The sequence below is a fragment of the Parasteatoda tepidariorum genome, chromosome 4 (genome assembly GCF_043381705.1).
Source record: "Parasteatoda tepidariorum isolate YZ-2023 chromosome 4, CAS_Ptep_4.0, whole genome shotgun sequence".
NCBI classification, from domain to species: Eukaryota; Metazoa; Arthropoda; class Arachnida; order Araneae; family Theridiidae; genus Parasteatoda; species Parasteatoda tepidariorum.
Window position 1 is genome coordinate 81,000,446 of NC_092207.1, and position 18,299 is coordinate 81,018,744.

Below are 18,299 nucleotides of genomic sequence, written 5' to 3' on the forward strand. Positions count from 1 at the left end.
AAACAGATTAAAAATATATATATATATATATATATATATATATCTTAAGAAACAAAAGATTAATTCCTTTCTTGCTGCTTTGTGCTTGGAAACATAAAATTTTCATGAAAAAATGTATTCCTTTTTATACATGTTACTCATATAGCACATTATTATTCTCTTCCTGATTTATTATTATGTTTTTGATTCAGCAAGTATTGTAAGAAACAAATCTATCTTCTATGAGTACTTTTTGCGCAAAACTAACAACTTTTAATGTTAACTGCTTAGAGCGTGAAATCATGAAAACAATACAAATTTTACCCTTCTAGAAATTATTTTATTTTTCTAAATACTTATAATGTGTTTTATAGTTACTATTACTAAACACTTCATGTTTTAATCAAACATTTATTTTTTTATACTTACATAATAATAATACCAAGACTATTTACATTATTGAAATCCTTGTTGCTCTCGTATAATAACTCGTATAATAATATTTCTTATGTTCCTTTTATTACTACTACTTGGTATTTTATGCTACTTACAATATTTACTCGAGTAATAATATTTACACAGTTTTTTATACTAATGTTAGTAGTTTTAAATTGCTTATGATGAGTTATAATGCTAATATTATTATACTCTTTATATATATATTTTTGTAATACTATCTAAATCATATATAATAATATTATTTGTGCCGGGATAACCTGGCTGGCAGGGCTCTGGACTCTCATTCGTGAGAACTAGAGTTCCAATCGAGCCGGCCGAAGACTCTCCATATAATAAATGGTGACCGGTGAACGTTTAACCTGTCGGGTCACAAAGTTCTCCATGTCTCTTTCTTCTCCATCAGAAATTATACTTCTGGGAGTACTGAATTGGAGATTAATTGTAATCAAAATTACGATCTGTGGATGAATGGTTGTATAAATGGGTCCCTATAGCAAGGTGTGGCGTATGGGTGTGGAAGAAGTCGAATTCTTGTCCGTAAGTGGCTCCACTGGAAGAAAAGAACAAACGCACCCTTTGCCTTAATGGCCTATGACAACAACAACAACAACATTGACATTATTTAGGCTGTTAATTGTTTTAATACAAATCTTATTTTTTATGTTTGTATTAAAACAATTAACAGCTTTATTTTTATTATTTATTTTTTATGTTTTAGTAATATTTTTTTATTTTTTATTTTTTATGATTGTAGTAATACTAGTTTATGGCAGAGTAAAAATTTCTTTTGATTTAAGAAAAAAATTAGTGTTTCACTCTTCCTGCAATAACTAATATCGTTATAAATATTTGTCGACAATATATTTTAAAAAAAAATTCATATAAGCAAGTGTAGTTTGATTAGATTTCTAAGGTTTTGTTTGATTATAAATTGAGGTTTTTGTTTATTTTATCTTACATTATATAATCTTGCATTTACAAAATGGACAAATTTTTCTTAAAAAATAATTAAATTAATATTTCAGTGTTAAAAAAAACGTTTCCTGCAAATGTGACTGTTCCAAGATGTGAGACGAAAGAGGAACTAGTTTTTGAATATTACCAGATACCTATACTGTAAGTATTCTTCTTTTATTTTTCTTATAATTTTTGTGAAAATCAGGGCTTTAATATTTTCAACAAAAAATACGCCATTTTTAAAGCGATATTAACAGCTTTGACCATAAGAAAATTTTGAATAATATCTATTATTTTGTTTCGAATGTTATAATTATGTTACATACTTTAAAAACAACCCTGATTAAAATTTAATGTAACACTTTCTACCGTTGTCTCATAATTTATTAATCTTTTAAAGAAAATATATTGCAAACATTTAAACTTATGGATTAAATAAAACATATAAGTATTTTTTTCACAAAATGTTTACAAAATTATTTAAATAATATGTCTGTTATTGTGCTTTATATTATATACTCTAAGAAATTTCCAAATTATGGTTCGAAACAGAAAAAAAAAGTTTTGGTTCTGCAAAAATAAATTTATATGAGTAAAGTTATTATGACTATAAAAATTCAGATCTGCTCTCAAATTTTTTCTCTCGAAATGTATGGTTACTGACCGTAAATAAAAGTTATGCCCGTAAAAGTTATTTTCAGTTTTTTCTTTGACTTTATTTAAAAAAAAAGGTGAATTATTTGTCGAATGAAGGGGAATTGTGAAATCAGGCAGAATAGTGTACCATCGGTGGAAGAATGAGAGAGTTGCGTGTTCACCAATGTTGAGAATTGTTCGGTGGATTAAGTTGGATTTGAACCCGAGATATTTCCGCTTGTAGCTTGTTGCTGAGAACACCAAGTAAATGTATGAGTACTTACGAACTGAAAAAGGAAGCTTTGATAAACCGATAAATTGACTGACAACTCTTCTAGTTTTGCTGAAGTTGGTTACAATTACGGGCCCTGGACTTTTTCCTATGTGATAAGAACTGAATGAATAAACGAATGTGTCGACTCTCTAAAATTTCTTAGAATGGCATTCAAGAAAGTGATAAATTTTCAAATTAGCTTGGTAACTTTTTTTTATGCAAAAACTATTAGGAAAAATATTCGTCAATAACAAATGCTCTGAGAGTAATACCAATTTAAGTACTACGCATTTCAATAAAAGCAAGATTCCTATTTTGCCATTGGTGGTCCTGGAAAATAAAATGAAATGAGCAACGTGATAGAACATTTCTTGGAGTTTTAAATTAAGTGAACAAACTCATGAGCATTGATTCAAAATAGTTTAAGATCATGCAAGAATATAAACCCGTGCATAACACACCACAAAATATTTCGAAAATGTGACTGAAAGTGATCTTGAAAGAACACACAATGTCCTCCCGAAGAAAGACAGACGATTTTAAAAATCAATGAAATAAAATCGGAAAGAAACTAACATGTTACATTTGCTGCGTTCTGCTTACCATACCATAAGTTTTTCACCAAGATTCAAAATTAGCTACTAAGCTCGTCAGCAGTTGGTGTTTCTACCTGATAAAGATTAAAAAACGATGTTTTTTAAAATAAGCATTATAGGCATGAATACTGCAAACTGCAATAAAGTCTGTGGACAAATCATCAAGCACCTTTGCGAATATTTCAGTTTGAAAGGTCTGTCATGCGACAGAAAACATAAACCACAAATTTTTACATTTTGAAGTGCCATCTGTCGATGAATTTTGCAATTAATTTTGAAATTAGCTGCGATAAAAGTTTTTTTTTTGTATCCGAAGCAGCACGTGTTTTTATGTACCGAACCATTTATTTCTGCATTCCTTCATTTAAAAAAAATGTTTCTTCAAACCGGCGGTTATTTTTGAAACACTCTATGTTATAAAGAAATAATTCACAGTCTTTTTAATCTATATTTTTATAATCTTTTTTATATCTTAGCACATAAAGCTCTTACGCGTCCTTATTTTTTAAGGAACGAAATATAGTTTGATTGCAAAAGATGGTAAAAATTTAGTAAAAAAGTTTCCCATCTCACTACTTAAAGTAAAGTTATAATGAAGTAGTTAGGATATTTTATTTAAACAGGTGAAAACTCAGCTCAGTATCGTAAGTACGTTGAAATGTATTCTCTTAAAATTAGAAAGCCTTAGTTTAAGTGTCTTACAATATGTAATGTGATGGTTTTAAACTTTATATATATATATATATATATATAGTTTGGGCATGAAAAATTACCTTGGCTTTAGAAAAGACAAATAACTTAAATATTTTGAAAGTAAATGAATTGTTTTTAAAAAAAATCACTAATTTGGCGACATTTATTACAAAAATTTATTATCAAAATCGTAGCCTTATTCTCAGTTTCTGTAAATTTTTAGAGACCAAATAATGCAGCATTAAAGTAAGTTTTTAAATATTAAAAAATTATGTCACAAACACTTTTCATTTTCACAGAACTTTGGCGTTTCTCCATATTGACGTGTTGCTCCATTTTCAAAATTAGTGTTCACAGCTCTGAATTTAGATAGGCTAAACTTCACCTAACAGTCATGAGTAACAGTTGCAAATTCAAAGTAGTTATGAAAACAGCATATTATTCGCAAAAAAGCATCCTTACATATTATGACGGATCCTTTCAAAAACAGCGTTAAAAGTTAATTCTTTTGCTGTCCAAAAAATTAAAACAAAAAGTCTAACATGTAAAATGTAATATAATAACTAAAATTAGGTAAAGAACAATTTGAGATATAATTTGAAGTTTTATTAATGGCTGATAAATCCGCAACAGGTGTGTCATAGGAATTTTGGTTATACTTGTTATTTACGGGACATGTGTTGAGCATTCAGTGCAAAAGAAACAAGCTGAACTTCAAAATGAAAAACTTGAGCTGAGTAAGTAACGTCTTCTCCATTTCAAATTTTTCACTATTTCTCTTTCTTTAAAAATCATGCTGTAATAATTTATTTAGAAATTTAAATAAATCTTAAAATTTATTTTTAATTTTTGTACTTTTCCTAATTTGACATAAAACAAATACCATATATAAACACTGCAAAAAATAAAGTTTCAGTTATATTACAGATATGCTTCTCCTTTAAAAAGCACACCGGGAATTTTTTATGATGCAACAATGGATTAAAAGAATTTAATAGAATAAAAAAACAATTAAGCGAAATATTTCTTCAAAAAATTTTTTTTCGGTTGAAAATGTAATTATTCTTTAATCTATTAAAAGAAGACACAGAAATAATGTAATTGCAATTTTTGAAATAAATATTCCAAATTACGTATTAGGAGTTTAATAAAAAATGGACTACTGATGCACAACCGGATTTGACTCCCCGAGTAGAAAAATACATAGATTTAATTCATTCATGTAATGTCCAAGGTATTTAAGATCTTGCTGTTATCTTCGACAAAACTTAATAGTTGGTATTTAGTTTTCGGTATCTTTTGAAATAATTTCATACCTGATAAGAATTTTTTTTTGAATAATTTCATGCTAGTGCTACACTAATGGCTATTAGCAACGGTCTGAAGTGCATGATCCCTGAAATCAATGCAATCCATAGACAATACTATCACAAGCGTATTACTCTATATCAATTTAGAACTATTACGAAGTTCAAATGGTATTAGTAATTACCTGGCTTTCGCATCTCCCTCACCAAACGCCCATCCGTGCGTGGACTTTCTCGACTAAGAAGTCACCGATGACATTACATTTGAGGTCATTCCAAAGTCTGAAAAAGTGTAGTTCAATCAACAATCCCGCCTTCAGCATGGGGAGTCGAATTGAAATACTCTCCATGGAGTTGAATACTATCTCAACTCCATGGTCGAACCATAGCCCAATCCATGGTATTCGCTGACCAAGCCTATCAAGACAAATGGGTCAGAATATTTTAAACTTTGGAACTCTAAAACAATTTGAAGTGTTTTTAAAATGTTTATGAAACATTTCTAAAGCGTCAATTAAAAGTTTATTAGCATTTCAACATTTTAGAGATTGAATAAAAATGCGAAGATAGAATTTTTTTTCATAATGTTTTCATAAAAAAATAATTAACTAGAAAAAATAAATAAACTTGAGAATGCTTTTGAAATTATCTACACTGCATTCAACAGCAAAGGCTTAGATCTCTTTTTTTAAATATCGCTTTTCTAAATTTATTTTCTGAAGTTGCTTCTAACTATTTATTGATATTAAAATATAATCATGTATACTTACAATACTTGAATTTGTTTTAGCTTACGGAAAAAAATTCGCAATTAGTTTCTCCATAATTAATAACTGGAAACTTCTAATGGACGTGAATGCTGGGGAAGATCAACTGAGCGTTCTTCACGGCATTCGATTCTTCTCCATGCTTTGGATTATTTTTGGACATACATACTTCCATTTAAATTTTAATGTTCTAAGTAAGTACATCAATTTCTTTTTATTCTCTAATTTTAATGTCATTTTTTTCTATGTTATGAAAGCGTGAGTGATGCTATCACCAGTGCTTTGAACGTTCTTACGTCACAGTTTTTATTTTTTTTAATGCCAGAAAGCTCAATTACTTAGAAACTTAAAATTACGATGGGGCATAAAAAATGCATGCAAGGAGAACGATAAAATAAAAAAAATATAGTTTAAAAACTACTTTTATTAAATCTAGAATAAGCGAGTCGAAATTTGATGTTTTGAAAAGGTTTTCCATATATATGAACTTAATCGCAGGAGTTTTCGAATTTTCGTTTTTTTTTTCAATAATTCTTTTAGTTTTATGTTAATTTTCAATTAATGAATTATTAGTCATTGTTCTAGGAATATTTTATTTCTTTCTCTTGAGATCTTCACTTTATAAGTTCGAACCTGAGTGCGACAGAGTGAAATAGTAAGAGAGGAAGTGAGAGATTAGCTGTCGCAGATTAGCTGAAATGTATATATTAAAAAATTTAAAAAGAGAAAAAAAAATTTAATTCAAGAGAGGTATGAACTTTAACTGAGCTGTAAATTTCCTTCTCCGTAACTTAGTTAATTATCTTCGTTAATTACTTCTCATATATTTCTTTTTATTAAGTCACACAATTTGTATTTCTAAGTTTATAATTTTTTCCAGTATAGGTAGATTCATTTTTAAATTTAAGCAGTCGTTAATTTTATTACAATTAACGTACTAACAAAATAATTTCTTTTAAACTTAATAATACATTATATTAAATAAATGTTTTTTGTCACCCGAACGCTTTATAAAAAAATTGATTATTGATTAGATTTTTTATGCAAAAAAGGACAGTACTGAACATTAGCAACTAAAAAAAACAAACTTAATATCTAACATACCTGGTGTCTTAAACAATCATCCAGTACGTGAAAATAGCTATATTTGTTGTTAAGAAATAATATTAATTATAAAGCTTCTCCACACAGATTAAAACTATAAAACAATGTTTTCAAAATGAACGTTATTTGCAGTAACACTATTGCACAGCAAGGAGGGGAAACTAAACTGAGCCTCCAGCAAATATTTCAGTTGGAATAGCCTAACATGGTGCAGAAAACATTGTTCAAAACCTAAAAAAAATTTTTAAGACACATTTTTTAATAAAATTGGTTCCAAAAGCAGAATAGTGCAGTATTTTTTCCGTTTTTCTTTGATTGCTTATCTTTAAACTATTTTTGAAGTTGATTCTTTCGGTAACATCCCATGATAAAAGAATATTCAGCTTCAGAATGTATAGAAACATTACAAAGCTGTTTACAATGAATTTCTGTTATGAAACAAATTCGTTCTGAAAATGTATTGCTTTACTTGAGGGAATAAATAATGTGCGGTACTTACCAATAATCATGTGACACATTTTTTTAAGTTTTAAGTTGGATATTTTTCAAAAGGTACTTAAGAATTTTTCTTCTTTAAACTTAATTTTTATTTGATTATCTGTGATGAAATCAATCTAATTAAATATGTTATTTTTTTCTTTCAGAATATTTACAAATTACTATCGAACTCACTAGTCAATTCATTTTTAACTCAATCACAAATGCCTCTTTCCTGGTAGACAACTTTTTTTTCCTCAGGTGAGTATGATTTAATTGTGATTAAGTTTTATACAATTGTGGGGAGAGTAGTTATCGACAATGTCAACCTTCATCTATGAAAAGGTACCCCAACATAGAGTCGAGTTAACATGTCTTATATACTAGTGAATTGTAGTTGTAATTTTGCAGTGGTAGATACGCTACAGTACTCCCCCACCAGAATTATAGCTATGATAGAATTCGATGAATGGATGCCACTAGTTGATTCATTGCTGTTTTGTGCGAAGCCGGGAGAGCTGTATTAAGATCACCGTATTTTTTTTTAGTGCTGAATGTGAGAGGTGTATTAACTTCACGGTTGTAGTCGCTCCTGTGTTGCCGTTAGCAGTGGAGTGTATGCAAGCCAACGTTGTGTGTGATAGAGATGAGACTGAGTAGCAACTGCGTGAGGAGGTGGATAATGATGCAGTCACAAGTAGCAAGTCAACTGTTCCATGTGGACCATCCAACAAAGTAGGCGTTACTGCCGATGTAGGCGTATCCAGATCACGTCCGAAGGTCACCAATGTGGGGAGGGAGGAGTTGCACTGTTGCTAACTTGATTCAATCATGGGGTACCTTTTCATAGATGAAAGTTGACATGGTCTGTAACTACTCTCCCCACATTGGTGACCTTCGGACGTGATGTGAACACGCCTACCTTGGCAGTAACGCCGACTTCGATATGAACACGCCTACCTAGACAGTAACGCCTACTTCGAAGGATGATCCACATTGAACAGTTGACTTGCTACTTGTGACTGCAACATTATCCACCTCCTCACGCAGTTGCTACTCAGTCTCATCTCAATCACACACAACGTTGGCTTGCATACACTCGACTGCTAACGGCAACACAGGAGCGACTACAACCGTGAAGTTAATACACCTCTCACATTCAGCACTAAAAAAAATACGGTGATCTTAATACAGCTCTCCCGGCTTCGCACAAAACAGCAATGACTCAACTAGTGGCATGCATTCATCGAATTCTATCATAGCTATAATTCTGGTGGGGGAGTATTGTAGCGTATCTACCACTACAAAATTACAACTACAATTCAATAGTATATAAGACATGTTAACTCGACTCTATGTCGGGATACCTTTTCATAGATGAAGGTTGACATGGTCGAATACTTCTCTCCCGACACAATGATCTAATAAGATATTCAAAAACGACTAATACTCATACTCAGTTCTTATGTTCATTTGTTTCTTAATTTATAGAGCTTATTTTTAATCCCAGTATAATTATTAATATATAACTCTTTCAATGAAGTTATCTTCTTATAGTAAGCTCAAATCTGATGTTCCGCATTTCCTGTTATCAATCCATTTTTTTTCTTGGTTTCTTAGCGTCAGGCAAAGTTAATATTACCCATAATTATGAATACTTTTTATGTTGGTCGTTGAAGACTTTTATGCCATTAAACTTTACATTTACTAAATATCCAAAAATATTGAAATTTGCTGACATTTTAATTGGTTTACGTGATGTTTAAGTAAATAAAAACACTATTAATGTTTTCCAATAAAAATGACAAGTTCATTTTATTGCTTCCGGGAGTTATTTGTAAAAATAAAAAATATTGTTTTTTTCAAATTAATTCATATAAATTTATTTTGGAGGCTTAAGTAATTAAAAGGTAATTTTTTTCACACACATTAGTACTGTTTACTGTTTCAAGCTGCCGTTCGTAATTGTAGTAAAACAAATTTTTTTTAGTGTTTACTTATTGAGAAAAGCTTATGATAACTGATGGATTAAATTTAATACGAAAAAAGTATTTTATCAGAAATAAAATTTTGTTACGTATGAAACTACATTTAATAAAAATGTGCAGTGAAGTTAATTTTATTATTCTTTTATTTCTGTTAGTGTTTTTTTTGTGTTCAAAAGAATAATTGAGAATAATTACGAAAAGAATAATTGAATAAATCATTAGAATTTAATGCACAGTGCTTAAAATAATAACTCTGAATAACTTTTGATCTAATTGTCGGATCTTCACGATCTGGGACTCAATCTTAATAAATCAAGGGTGAGACCTTAAATATTCTAATTAATTAGTCCAGATTTTATATTAAGATACGAAATCAGACACAAAAAGTACTTCCTCTGGATAAACATACCTTTTTTTGAGGGATTTGGATTTCTGACTCCTAAGATATAGGGGGTAGCCGAAATCTGGAAAATAGGGTCCCGAACTGTCAGGAGAGCGGTTCAAAGTTAGGTGCCCTTAATGTTAATTTTACTTTTTGCGTATTTCACTAAATAAAAAAATGTTGAACTCAATTATAAAATACTTTTTTCCAAAGATGATTTTTTAAAAAAATATAACTTTTAGCAACTATTTATTATTTTTTATAATTTATTTAATAATAGTAGGAAAAAAAATTAATTTTTAAGGTATAAATTTTTTTAACATCATCTCACTGAATGTCATTTTACTTGTCAAAATACAAAATTTGGGCAAAATCTGTCGAATAGTTTCTGAGAAATAGATTTTCTGAAATACGACCTTTTCAAAATTTGATTTCTCTGGAACTATTTGACAGATTTCGCTTCGCGCAAATTTTGTATTTTGCTGCGAAATTACATTCTTTAAGATATTGTAAAAAAGTTTATACCTCATAATTAAAAGTTTTTTCCAACTCTTATTAAATAAAATAATGAAAAATAGTAAATATTACTAAAAGTTAATTATTTCATAAAATTATTTCTGAATAAACAAATTTTATAATTGTGTACAAAAATCTGTCAATTAGCTTAAAATGTTATCAAAATATGGTGAAATGCGCTGTGTTGTTGTTGACGTATGCCTGCATAGGCGGAGGGGGTGCGATTGTTCTTGTTTTCCAGTGGCGCCATCTATGGCAAAGTCTGTGAAATACGTAAAAAGTCAAATTAACATTAACGGGTCCAAACTTTGAACGGCTCTTTTCATGGCTACTCCTAATTTTTGAGGGTCAAAAATCTGAATTCGTCAAGGAAACGGCTCATTCAGAGAAAGTCTGTTTCTGTGTCTGATTTCGTAATTTAAAATATCGCCTGCACTATTTAATTTGCTTATTTGAAGTCACCCCCTCGAACCATCAAGATTTAGTCTTAGAACGTGAAGATCCGATTATTATATTAAAAGTTATTCAGGGTGGTCGGTTTAATTTATTGCGGACTGTACCTTAATTATAAGTGTTTATTTCATCATGATTTCCTAATTATTTCCACCAATTCCTCACAGCAGCAATAATTTATATGTTGCGCGATTTTATTTTAGTGGTCTTCTCGGAGTTTATGTATCCATGGATATTTCAAATAAGACAGGGAAAATACCCAATGCATTTTACTTCATAATTCACAGACTTTGGAGGTAAGTCAACAAAAAAACTAAAAAAAAAACTACTTAAAATATAACTTATTTTTAACTTGTTCAAGTTATTTTAATGTTTGATTATATTTGAAAAAAAAATATTGCTATATTTTTCGCAAATTTATTTTCCCTGCAAGAAATAATATTTATAACGCACATTGCAATAATAGCGTTAGTAATTGAACCTTTGGCGAAGATGGGACATCAGTATCAATTTTATAAATTTTTTTCTGATGATCTAATTACGAGTAAAAAACATATTTTACCATTGCTTATAATAAAAAATATTCTAATAGTTATTGAAAAAATCTGTTAGATTATCGGAATTAAATTTTTTCTAGAATATAAAACTAAAAAAAAAGTTATTAACATTTTTTTCCATTCATTTTTAAAAATTTATTAATAAGTGAATTTGCAAATTAAAGAAATGTCAGTGTTGAGTAACTGTTTCTCTGAGATCTGAATAACTGCAAATAAGTGCAAGTTTTAGAAATTATTGTTTGGAAGTGGAACATGTTTAGAAAACGAAAAAAAAGACAACGGTGTCTTATGCTGCATTTCATGACCAAAAAGTATTAAAATGCTAAATGTAATATATTTTTGCTTATTTTGTCCTAAACTGAAAAAGAAGAATTTAAAAGTATGAAAAATATGTATAGTTAAAATTCTGCGTCAAAGAGTCAAAACATGTATCACAATTTTAAAATACATTGTTGAGAATATTTTTCCTATATAGCGTTGAAAATTCATGATACATTATAAATTCATTACTTTACGTTTTAATAGCCTACTTATATTTAGATTTTACCTTTCCCATTACTTTAATGTTTATCAATTTTATGAAAGAAACAGTATGTTTTTATGTAATCTAAATTCGGTTAATTATAGCAATATGTTGTTAACACTATATTGTTTTAGAAAAGTTAAGAGGTTTTATTTAATTATATCTTAAAACTAAATTTGTACGGCAGCTGTGAAACTTTTGTGCAAACTATTAAGTTTACCTTTTTGCAAAATGTCAGAATATTTATCTCCACACAATTTAAACAATAGATTTGATATAATTACACAATTTAGAAGTAGTTTTTTGTATTTCTTTGAAATTTTAACTGATATCCGTTAAAAATAATACCAAGGGAGTAATAATATCATATAAATTCATTTTGTACACCAATTCATTTATAATACACAATCATTTATAATCATTTATAATTCTATATAATTTATTTTAGTATTAATGTCATTTTTTGTACCTATCGTACAATTAGTACCAATTACAAGGTATGTATGCTATAAAATTTTTATATTATATTTTTTGCAGGTTTATGCCGATACAGATGTTTTTCGTTGGTGTAAGTACATTGCTCCCATTAATGGGAGATGGTCCTTTGTGGCATGAAAACATGGATCCTGTAATTGATGGATGTAAGAAAGACTGGTGGGCAAATTTTTTATTCATCAACAATTTATACAGAAGCTCTCCAAGAGGGGTGAGAGCTTTACTTAATTGCTTATTTATTTGCTTATAAAACTCATTTTAGTTTAATATTTATTCCTCCTTAAAACTACTTTTAATATGTTCAAGTATGGTTTTAAATATCTTCCTTTTATTATTTTATTGAATTAATAATTTATATTCTTTTTTCATACGGCTACAACGACTTTATATTAGGTATAAGAGAAATGCGACTTAGATATTTATGTAGAAGCAATTTTGCTAAAAAAGCGGTACTAAAATCTACCTTCTAGATTAAACAAAAAATATTTAAATTTCTTTCTAAGCCAACGACAAAGTGTAAACTAGCATCTTGCTAATGACAAATACAACTTTAGTTCAATATCATATTTATTAAGGATTTATTAAGGATTTATTATGGATTTATCAAGGAAAAATATTCCTAAACTTTAAACTGTAATTCATTTCGAATCGTAATAAATTAAATAGGTTTAAATTTAACATTAAAAACTTGGTATGAATTAGAATTTTTAAAATAAAATACTTGATTATTCATAATACTGTCTGCACTGAGAAAAAAGGTGTGTTCAAAACTACCAGAATATCATAAAATTTACTATGTTTCAGACTCTATGGAAACAAGGTAATTTTTACCGAAACGTTCTTATAGCGATTTTGGTAAAATTAACAATAAAATAAGGTTTTATAATGTGCATTAAATTTTTTCATGACACCTTAAAGTATGGCATAAAAACATTTATTCGGTTTAATACACTTTTCAGTTTTGTATTTTTTTTTCTAAACGTGCGGAGATAAAAACTATAAATTTGAAAACCAGAGTTTCTGGTAAATCGTTACGTGACGGACAGCATTACCAAATTAATGGTTTAAATATCATATATTTTGGTTTTATAACCAGTATTGCATTTTTTTTTCTCCAGAAATGTCACTACCATACAGTTCAGTAGTTTTTTCCCCGTGTAGAATTTAAGAAGGCTACAGTAAAGAAAAGAAAAATAAAGGACAAAAGACCAGCTGCAAATGCAAATACAGCTGCAAATAACGTATACAGATGTACAGAAATGAACCATGTTTATTTACAGTTCACAGAGATGTTTTTTGTGTAAAACCTTAGTCATGCGGCCTGCACCGATGTTATCTACTAATTCATGCTATACTCGGAAAAGAACTAATATAACAACATTGCCAGCACTGATCGTTTTATCGCAATTTGATGTTAAATCTCGTGGTAAAGGAGTCAGAAAAAAATGACAAGAAAATGTCTCTCGTTGATAAATCCGGTTAGCATAGAGGCCATAGCAAGAGAGGTATATCTTTATCAGAATCTTGACTAATCAAACGATGATATAGCCATCAATTTCGCTAGTTGAAACCAACACCACTTATTTCGTTTTAGCCTATTCCAGCACTTATGAGCTTTTTGTTTGCCTTTTTACACAATTTTAATTAAAGTAATGCTTTTAGTCGGATTCACCTACTTCTAACTGTAATTAAAAAAAAAAATTTTTTTTTCGAATTATTTCTGTATTTCGTGAGCTTGGTTCATTTTTGCCGATTTTATTTTTTATTTTTTATTTTTAAAAAAATTTTTTTTTTTACATTTACCTTCTGTCGGAAACACGAGAGAAAATTATGCTTGTTTGACGGGCTCATCTCAATAATCCGAAGGCAATACTGATGTTTACGCGAACTACACTACCATTAGAATGGAATTAAGATGGTGGTAGTAATCACCCAGTCTCCACATCACGTTCCCTGATTACCCAACTATGCTCATCCTCTGGAAACTATCACATACATTTGTTAGTATGAATCCTGAACCACAAGAAATCGATCGGAGAAAATGCAGTTCAACTAGACAATAACATTTAACATGATGAATCAAACCCCGGTTCAACTCATAATAGGAGAAAATTTGATCTCCCATACAGACTGGATGCAAATATCGTATTATCTATATACTACTGCAGAAAATAAAATTAATTTTGTTAAATTCTTGCAGATCTATATCCATTTCTATAAATTTAAATGTTATAAGTTTTTTTTTTCTTTTTTAATAATTAAGGTATATTTAGTTTATTTATTTTGCTTTCACAAATTCTCCTTATTTTTTAGTGTCTTTCATATTCATGGTTTTTGGCTGCTGACTTTCAAGTTTATGTACTAACTATTCCAATAGTTTTACTCATAATGAGGTTTGTATGATGCTAGTTCGTAGCAAAAGTTTGAAAATTCTAACATTGATGATGACTTGAACCATAAAATTTCTAAAATGAAACTAAAATAATATCATTTAAAATTTTCTAATTTCTGTGTTGTATTTTATAATACCTTATACGTAAGAACCAGAATAATAATAATTATAACGCAAATACGACAGATACAGAAATATACCAAAAACCTCATATATGTTTATTTGATTTTTTAATGATTTAGCTGAAATATTTAAAAATGTACATATAATTTCACCCCATATGAATTATAGCTTATAGATTTCGGTTTGTTACAATCTATTTCATTTACTTTCTCATCAATGGATCATACATATAGATCGCGTTATTTACATGAAAGTGATGTTTAAAAAAGTATTTGTAAATAAACAGAGTACTAAAAACAAAATAAAATACATATAAAGTGGGAATATTAGAAAACAATGATTTTCAAACGCTACTGTGTTATACCTTTTCAGGTTATTCAATATACAGGAAAAGTTCGTTATAACGACAGTTCGCAATATCAGATGGAACTGTCCTTACAGTGAGTTTGACATTATTACCCAATGGACGAATTTGAAGTTAAAATAGCAAAAATAAATAAATAAAATATTCCAAGATTATAAAGGCACATTTAACTACTCTCCTTTTACTTTAAGCAACTATTTCCATTTTAAATACATGTTTGGAGTAGATTACACTGGAAAGTTTTACAAGGTGCAAGAAAAAATTAATGACTTAACTGCAGCTTAACTGCTGACTTTCACTGAATTGCAAACACTGATTAGTGATTTCAATGGTAAGTCGTCAAGAAGAAAACTAAGGGAGTATGTTAAATCGGTAGTAAACAAAAATCGCATTCTTTTGAGGTATATGACAGGATTTTTAAAAACAGCAGAATTTATCTTTTGTATGGTGGTAGCTAACTTAGCTGGTGGTTGCCCAAACATATTTGCTTTGAAAACATAAAAGGTTAAGATAGTAAGAAGATAAGAGATAAAATATTCGTTCGTTTTACTTTATTGATATCAGAAATAAATAAAAATGTCATATATTTTGGTTATATCTTATAATGATCACTTAAATAGTGGAAAAATGTGTTTCTATTAAAAAAAATGTCGTAAAAACGAGAAGTAAATAATTTTTAACTTATAAGCATACAATATTTGTATCTTTAACGTTCGCATTTTGACAGTAACTTGGAACTTTGTCGTAATAGCGGACTTCTCGTATTGTGTCGTGAACGTTACAGGACGCTTTTACCGTATAGATTTAAGTCTTATACCTTATAGAAATAAAGTTATACATTGCATACATAATTTATACATTCATTATTTATACATACAATATTTATAATTATTTATATTTCACTTTTTCACTATAGAAAACCAAAAATTGGATTGATTGTCAATCTAGTTGTCATGGTATTATCAATCTTTGCTGTAGGTATTCACAACTATATAAGAGATTTACCACCAACCATGCTTTTCACTCGAGCCGATGTTGAGTAAGTATTAATTTTACTTGAAAGTTTCTTTTTTATGTAAAAAATACTTTTAAAGCATTTTGTTTTTCTTTAAAGTACTTAGTTTTTTTTCTTCACATTTCTGTTAACCTCAAACTATGATATAAAAAGAGCTTAATGCCTAAACTATGAAAAAATGTATAGTATTTGACATATATAATTCCATGCAAATTTAACTCATTGTAACTAATGATGTTCTCCTTTGTGTTCGTCTTTCATATCGTTGCAAATTCATTGAAATCTTATAAAAATGAAGTCTTTACTTGAATATAAATTTAACATATGAGTTTTAAACTAATTTTTTACAACGTTTTCAGCGGAAAAAATGATTTAGACTTCAAAGAAAAATTACATCACAGTAATTTTAATCCCCATAACAAAATAGTTAGTGGTACAAATTTTTTTGATAACTAAAATGAAGAATATAACATTGCGTATGAAAATTTTATCTCCTTAAATGGGTTATGGCTTACGATATTCGGATTCTGTAAAAAATAATACTTGTACAAAATCAATATCATTTATATCTTTGAAACCTGTCGATTCTACGACTTCATCATTAGTTGAGTATAATTCAAATTTATTTCAAGCATTCATAAAAAATCCAAACATAGTTGAAATGATTTTATTTTGATCTTATTTGATTCAAAGGATAAAAAAAAATTGCATAGGTAAAAATATCTTACTAGTCTAGATAGTAATATCTGACCCATAAATATGCATAATTTAAAAATTGCACTTTTTAAGCCTAAAACTTCTGCATGAAGAAAGAAATTCTGGTAAAATTACCAAACTGTATGGTAATGATATTTCTGGTAAAATAACCATAATTTTGGTTAATAAAATCGAAATATACGGTAATCTATTCATTTGGTAATTTTTCCGTTGATATGAGAACGGTTTAACGGAATTTCTGGTTTTTTAAAATTATATTTCTTATTGCTACACATTCAGTAAAAAATCGAAACTGAAAAGTAAATTTAAACCGAATAAACAGTTTTAATGCCATGTTCATTCCCGATTTTTTTTAATGTCAAGACCATTCTCACTTTTATCAAAACCTCACGCTGGAGAATTAGCAATTATTTAGCACTTGGTAAGAAGAAGGCAATTAACAATTTTTTGCCACTAAGTTTATATATTTTCTTTTTTTGTGCGTTTGCGTTTCAGTAATTTTTGAGCCATGTTTTAGTGTATCTATTATGTTTACTCCAGTTAAATAATACTTAACAGTTAAAACTGTATAAACTGTATGTACAACTAATTATTTTTTCGCTACCATTTGCCTTTTTCTTAATATATCTATTTTTACCTCTGGTAATAGCACAATACAATTTTAATATCGAATCAAACTTTTAACTAATGTGTTATTTGAATGGAAAAAAAATTAATGCATGTAATGATAGAAACATTCATATTTGTTTAGACAAAGAGATGCATTAATGCTCGAAGCTTATTACCCACCTTGGCCACATCTTGGTCCCTTTTGTGTCGGTGTCTACGTTGGCTACTATCTTCGAATGAAAAAATCACCCAAAAATATGCATTGGGTGAGTACTAACTATGGTTATTATACAGTACATTATACAATTTATTATACAGTATATAATTTTATTAAAATGTCTTTCTTTGAATTTTACCCATAGTCTTTGAAAACTCTTGCTTGGTTAGCGGCGTTTACCTGTACGTCTGCATCACTGTTTGGCGTACATCCATGGAACACTCATGGTCCAGGTACTGGGAAGGTAGCCACCGTTTTGTACGCATCATTAAGCAGAATGTCATGGACTGTTGGCTTAGCTTGGATTACTATAGCCTGTAGTACTGGCTGTGGAGGTAAGCTGTGCATCGGTACTCATAGAAAATTTCTTTTGAACTTTATGCAAGGAACCGTTTATGCCTGACTAGAGTCAAATAAATAAATTTAATAACAGCAATGATCATAATTTTGTTCAAACTTATGAATAAAAATATTGAGAGCTTGAGAGCTTTATTACAATTGTTTAAAATCCTTTTTACATGAGCTATACGTACTAATAATTACTTAATCGATGCTATTTTCCTTTTCTTTTAACGTATCTATTTATTGTCGAAAAAATAAGAATATTTATGCACACTATTTTCTTTTCTCAAACTATTTTTCTTCTTACGAATGAATGGATTACAACAGGTTTTATCCAGGCAAAATAAATTTTTCTTT

The 18,299-nt window shown here is 28.8% G+C and overlaps 1 protein-coding gene across 1 annotated transcript in view; it reads left to right on the plus strand.

The window, feature by feature from the left end:
* LOC107452067 (nose resistant to fluoxetine protein 6-like) overlaps positions 1 to 18,299 on the plus strand; it is a 36,791-nt gene that overhangs the window by 15,725 nt on the left and 2,767 nt on the right. Inside the window, exons 4-13 of the mRNA XM_043041538.2 lie at positions 1,464 to 1,554; positions 4,228 to 4,331; positions 5,692 to 5,862; positions 7,417 to 7,510; positions 10,792 to 10,884; positions 12,206 to 12,374; positions 14,477 to 14,556; positions 15,959 to 16,081; positions 17,526 to 17,649; positions 17,746 to 17,935. Of these exons, the coding sequence (XP_042897472.1) occupies positions 1,464 to 1,554; positions 4,228 to 4,331; positions 5,692 to 5,862; positions 7,417 to 7,510; positions 10,792 to 10,884; positions 12,206 to 12,374; positions 14,477 to 14,556; positions 15,959 to 16,081; positions 17,526 to 17,649; positions 17,746 to 17,935 (1,239 nt within the window). The remainder of the gene's footprint in view (positions 1 to 1,463; positions 1,555 to 4,227; positions 4,332 to 5,691; positions 5,863 to 7,416; positions 7,511 to 10,791; positions 10,885 to 12,205; positions 12,375 to 14,476; positions 14,557 to 15,958; positions 16,082 to 17,525; positions 17,650 to 17,745; positions 17,936 to 18,299) is intronic.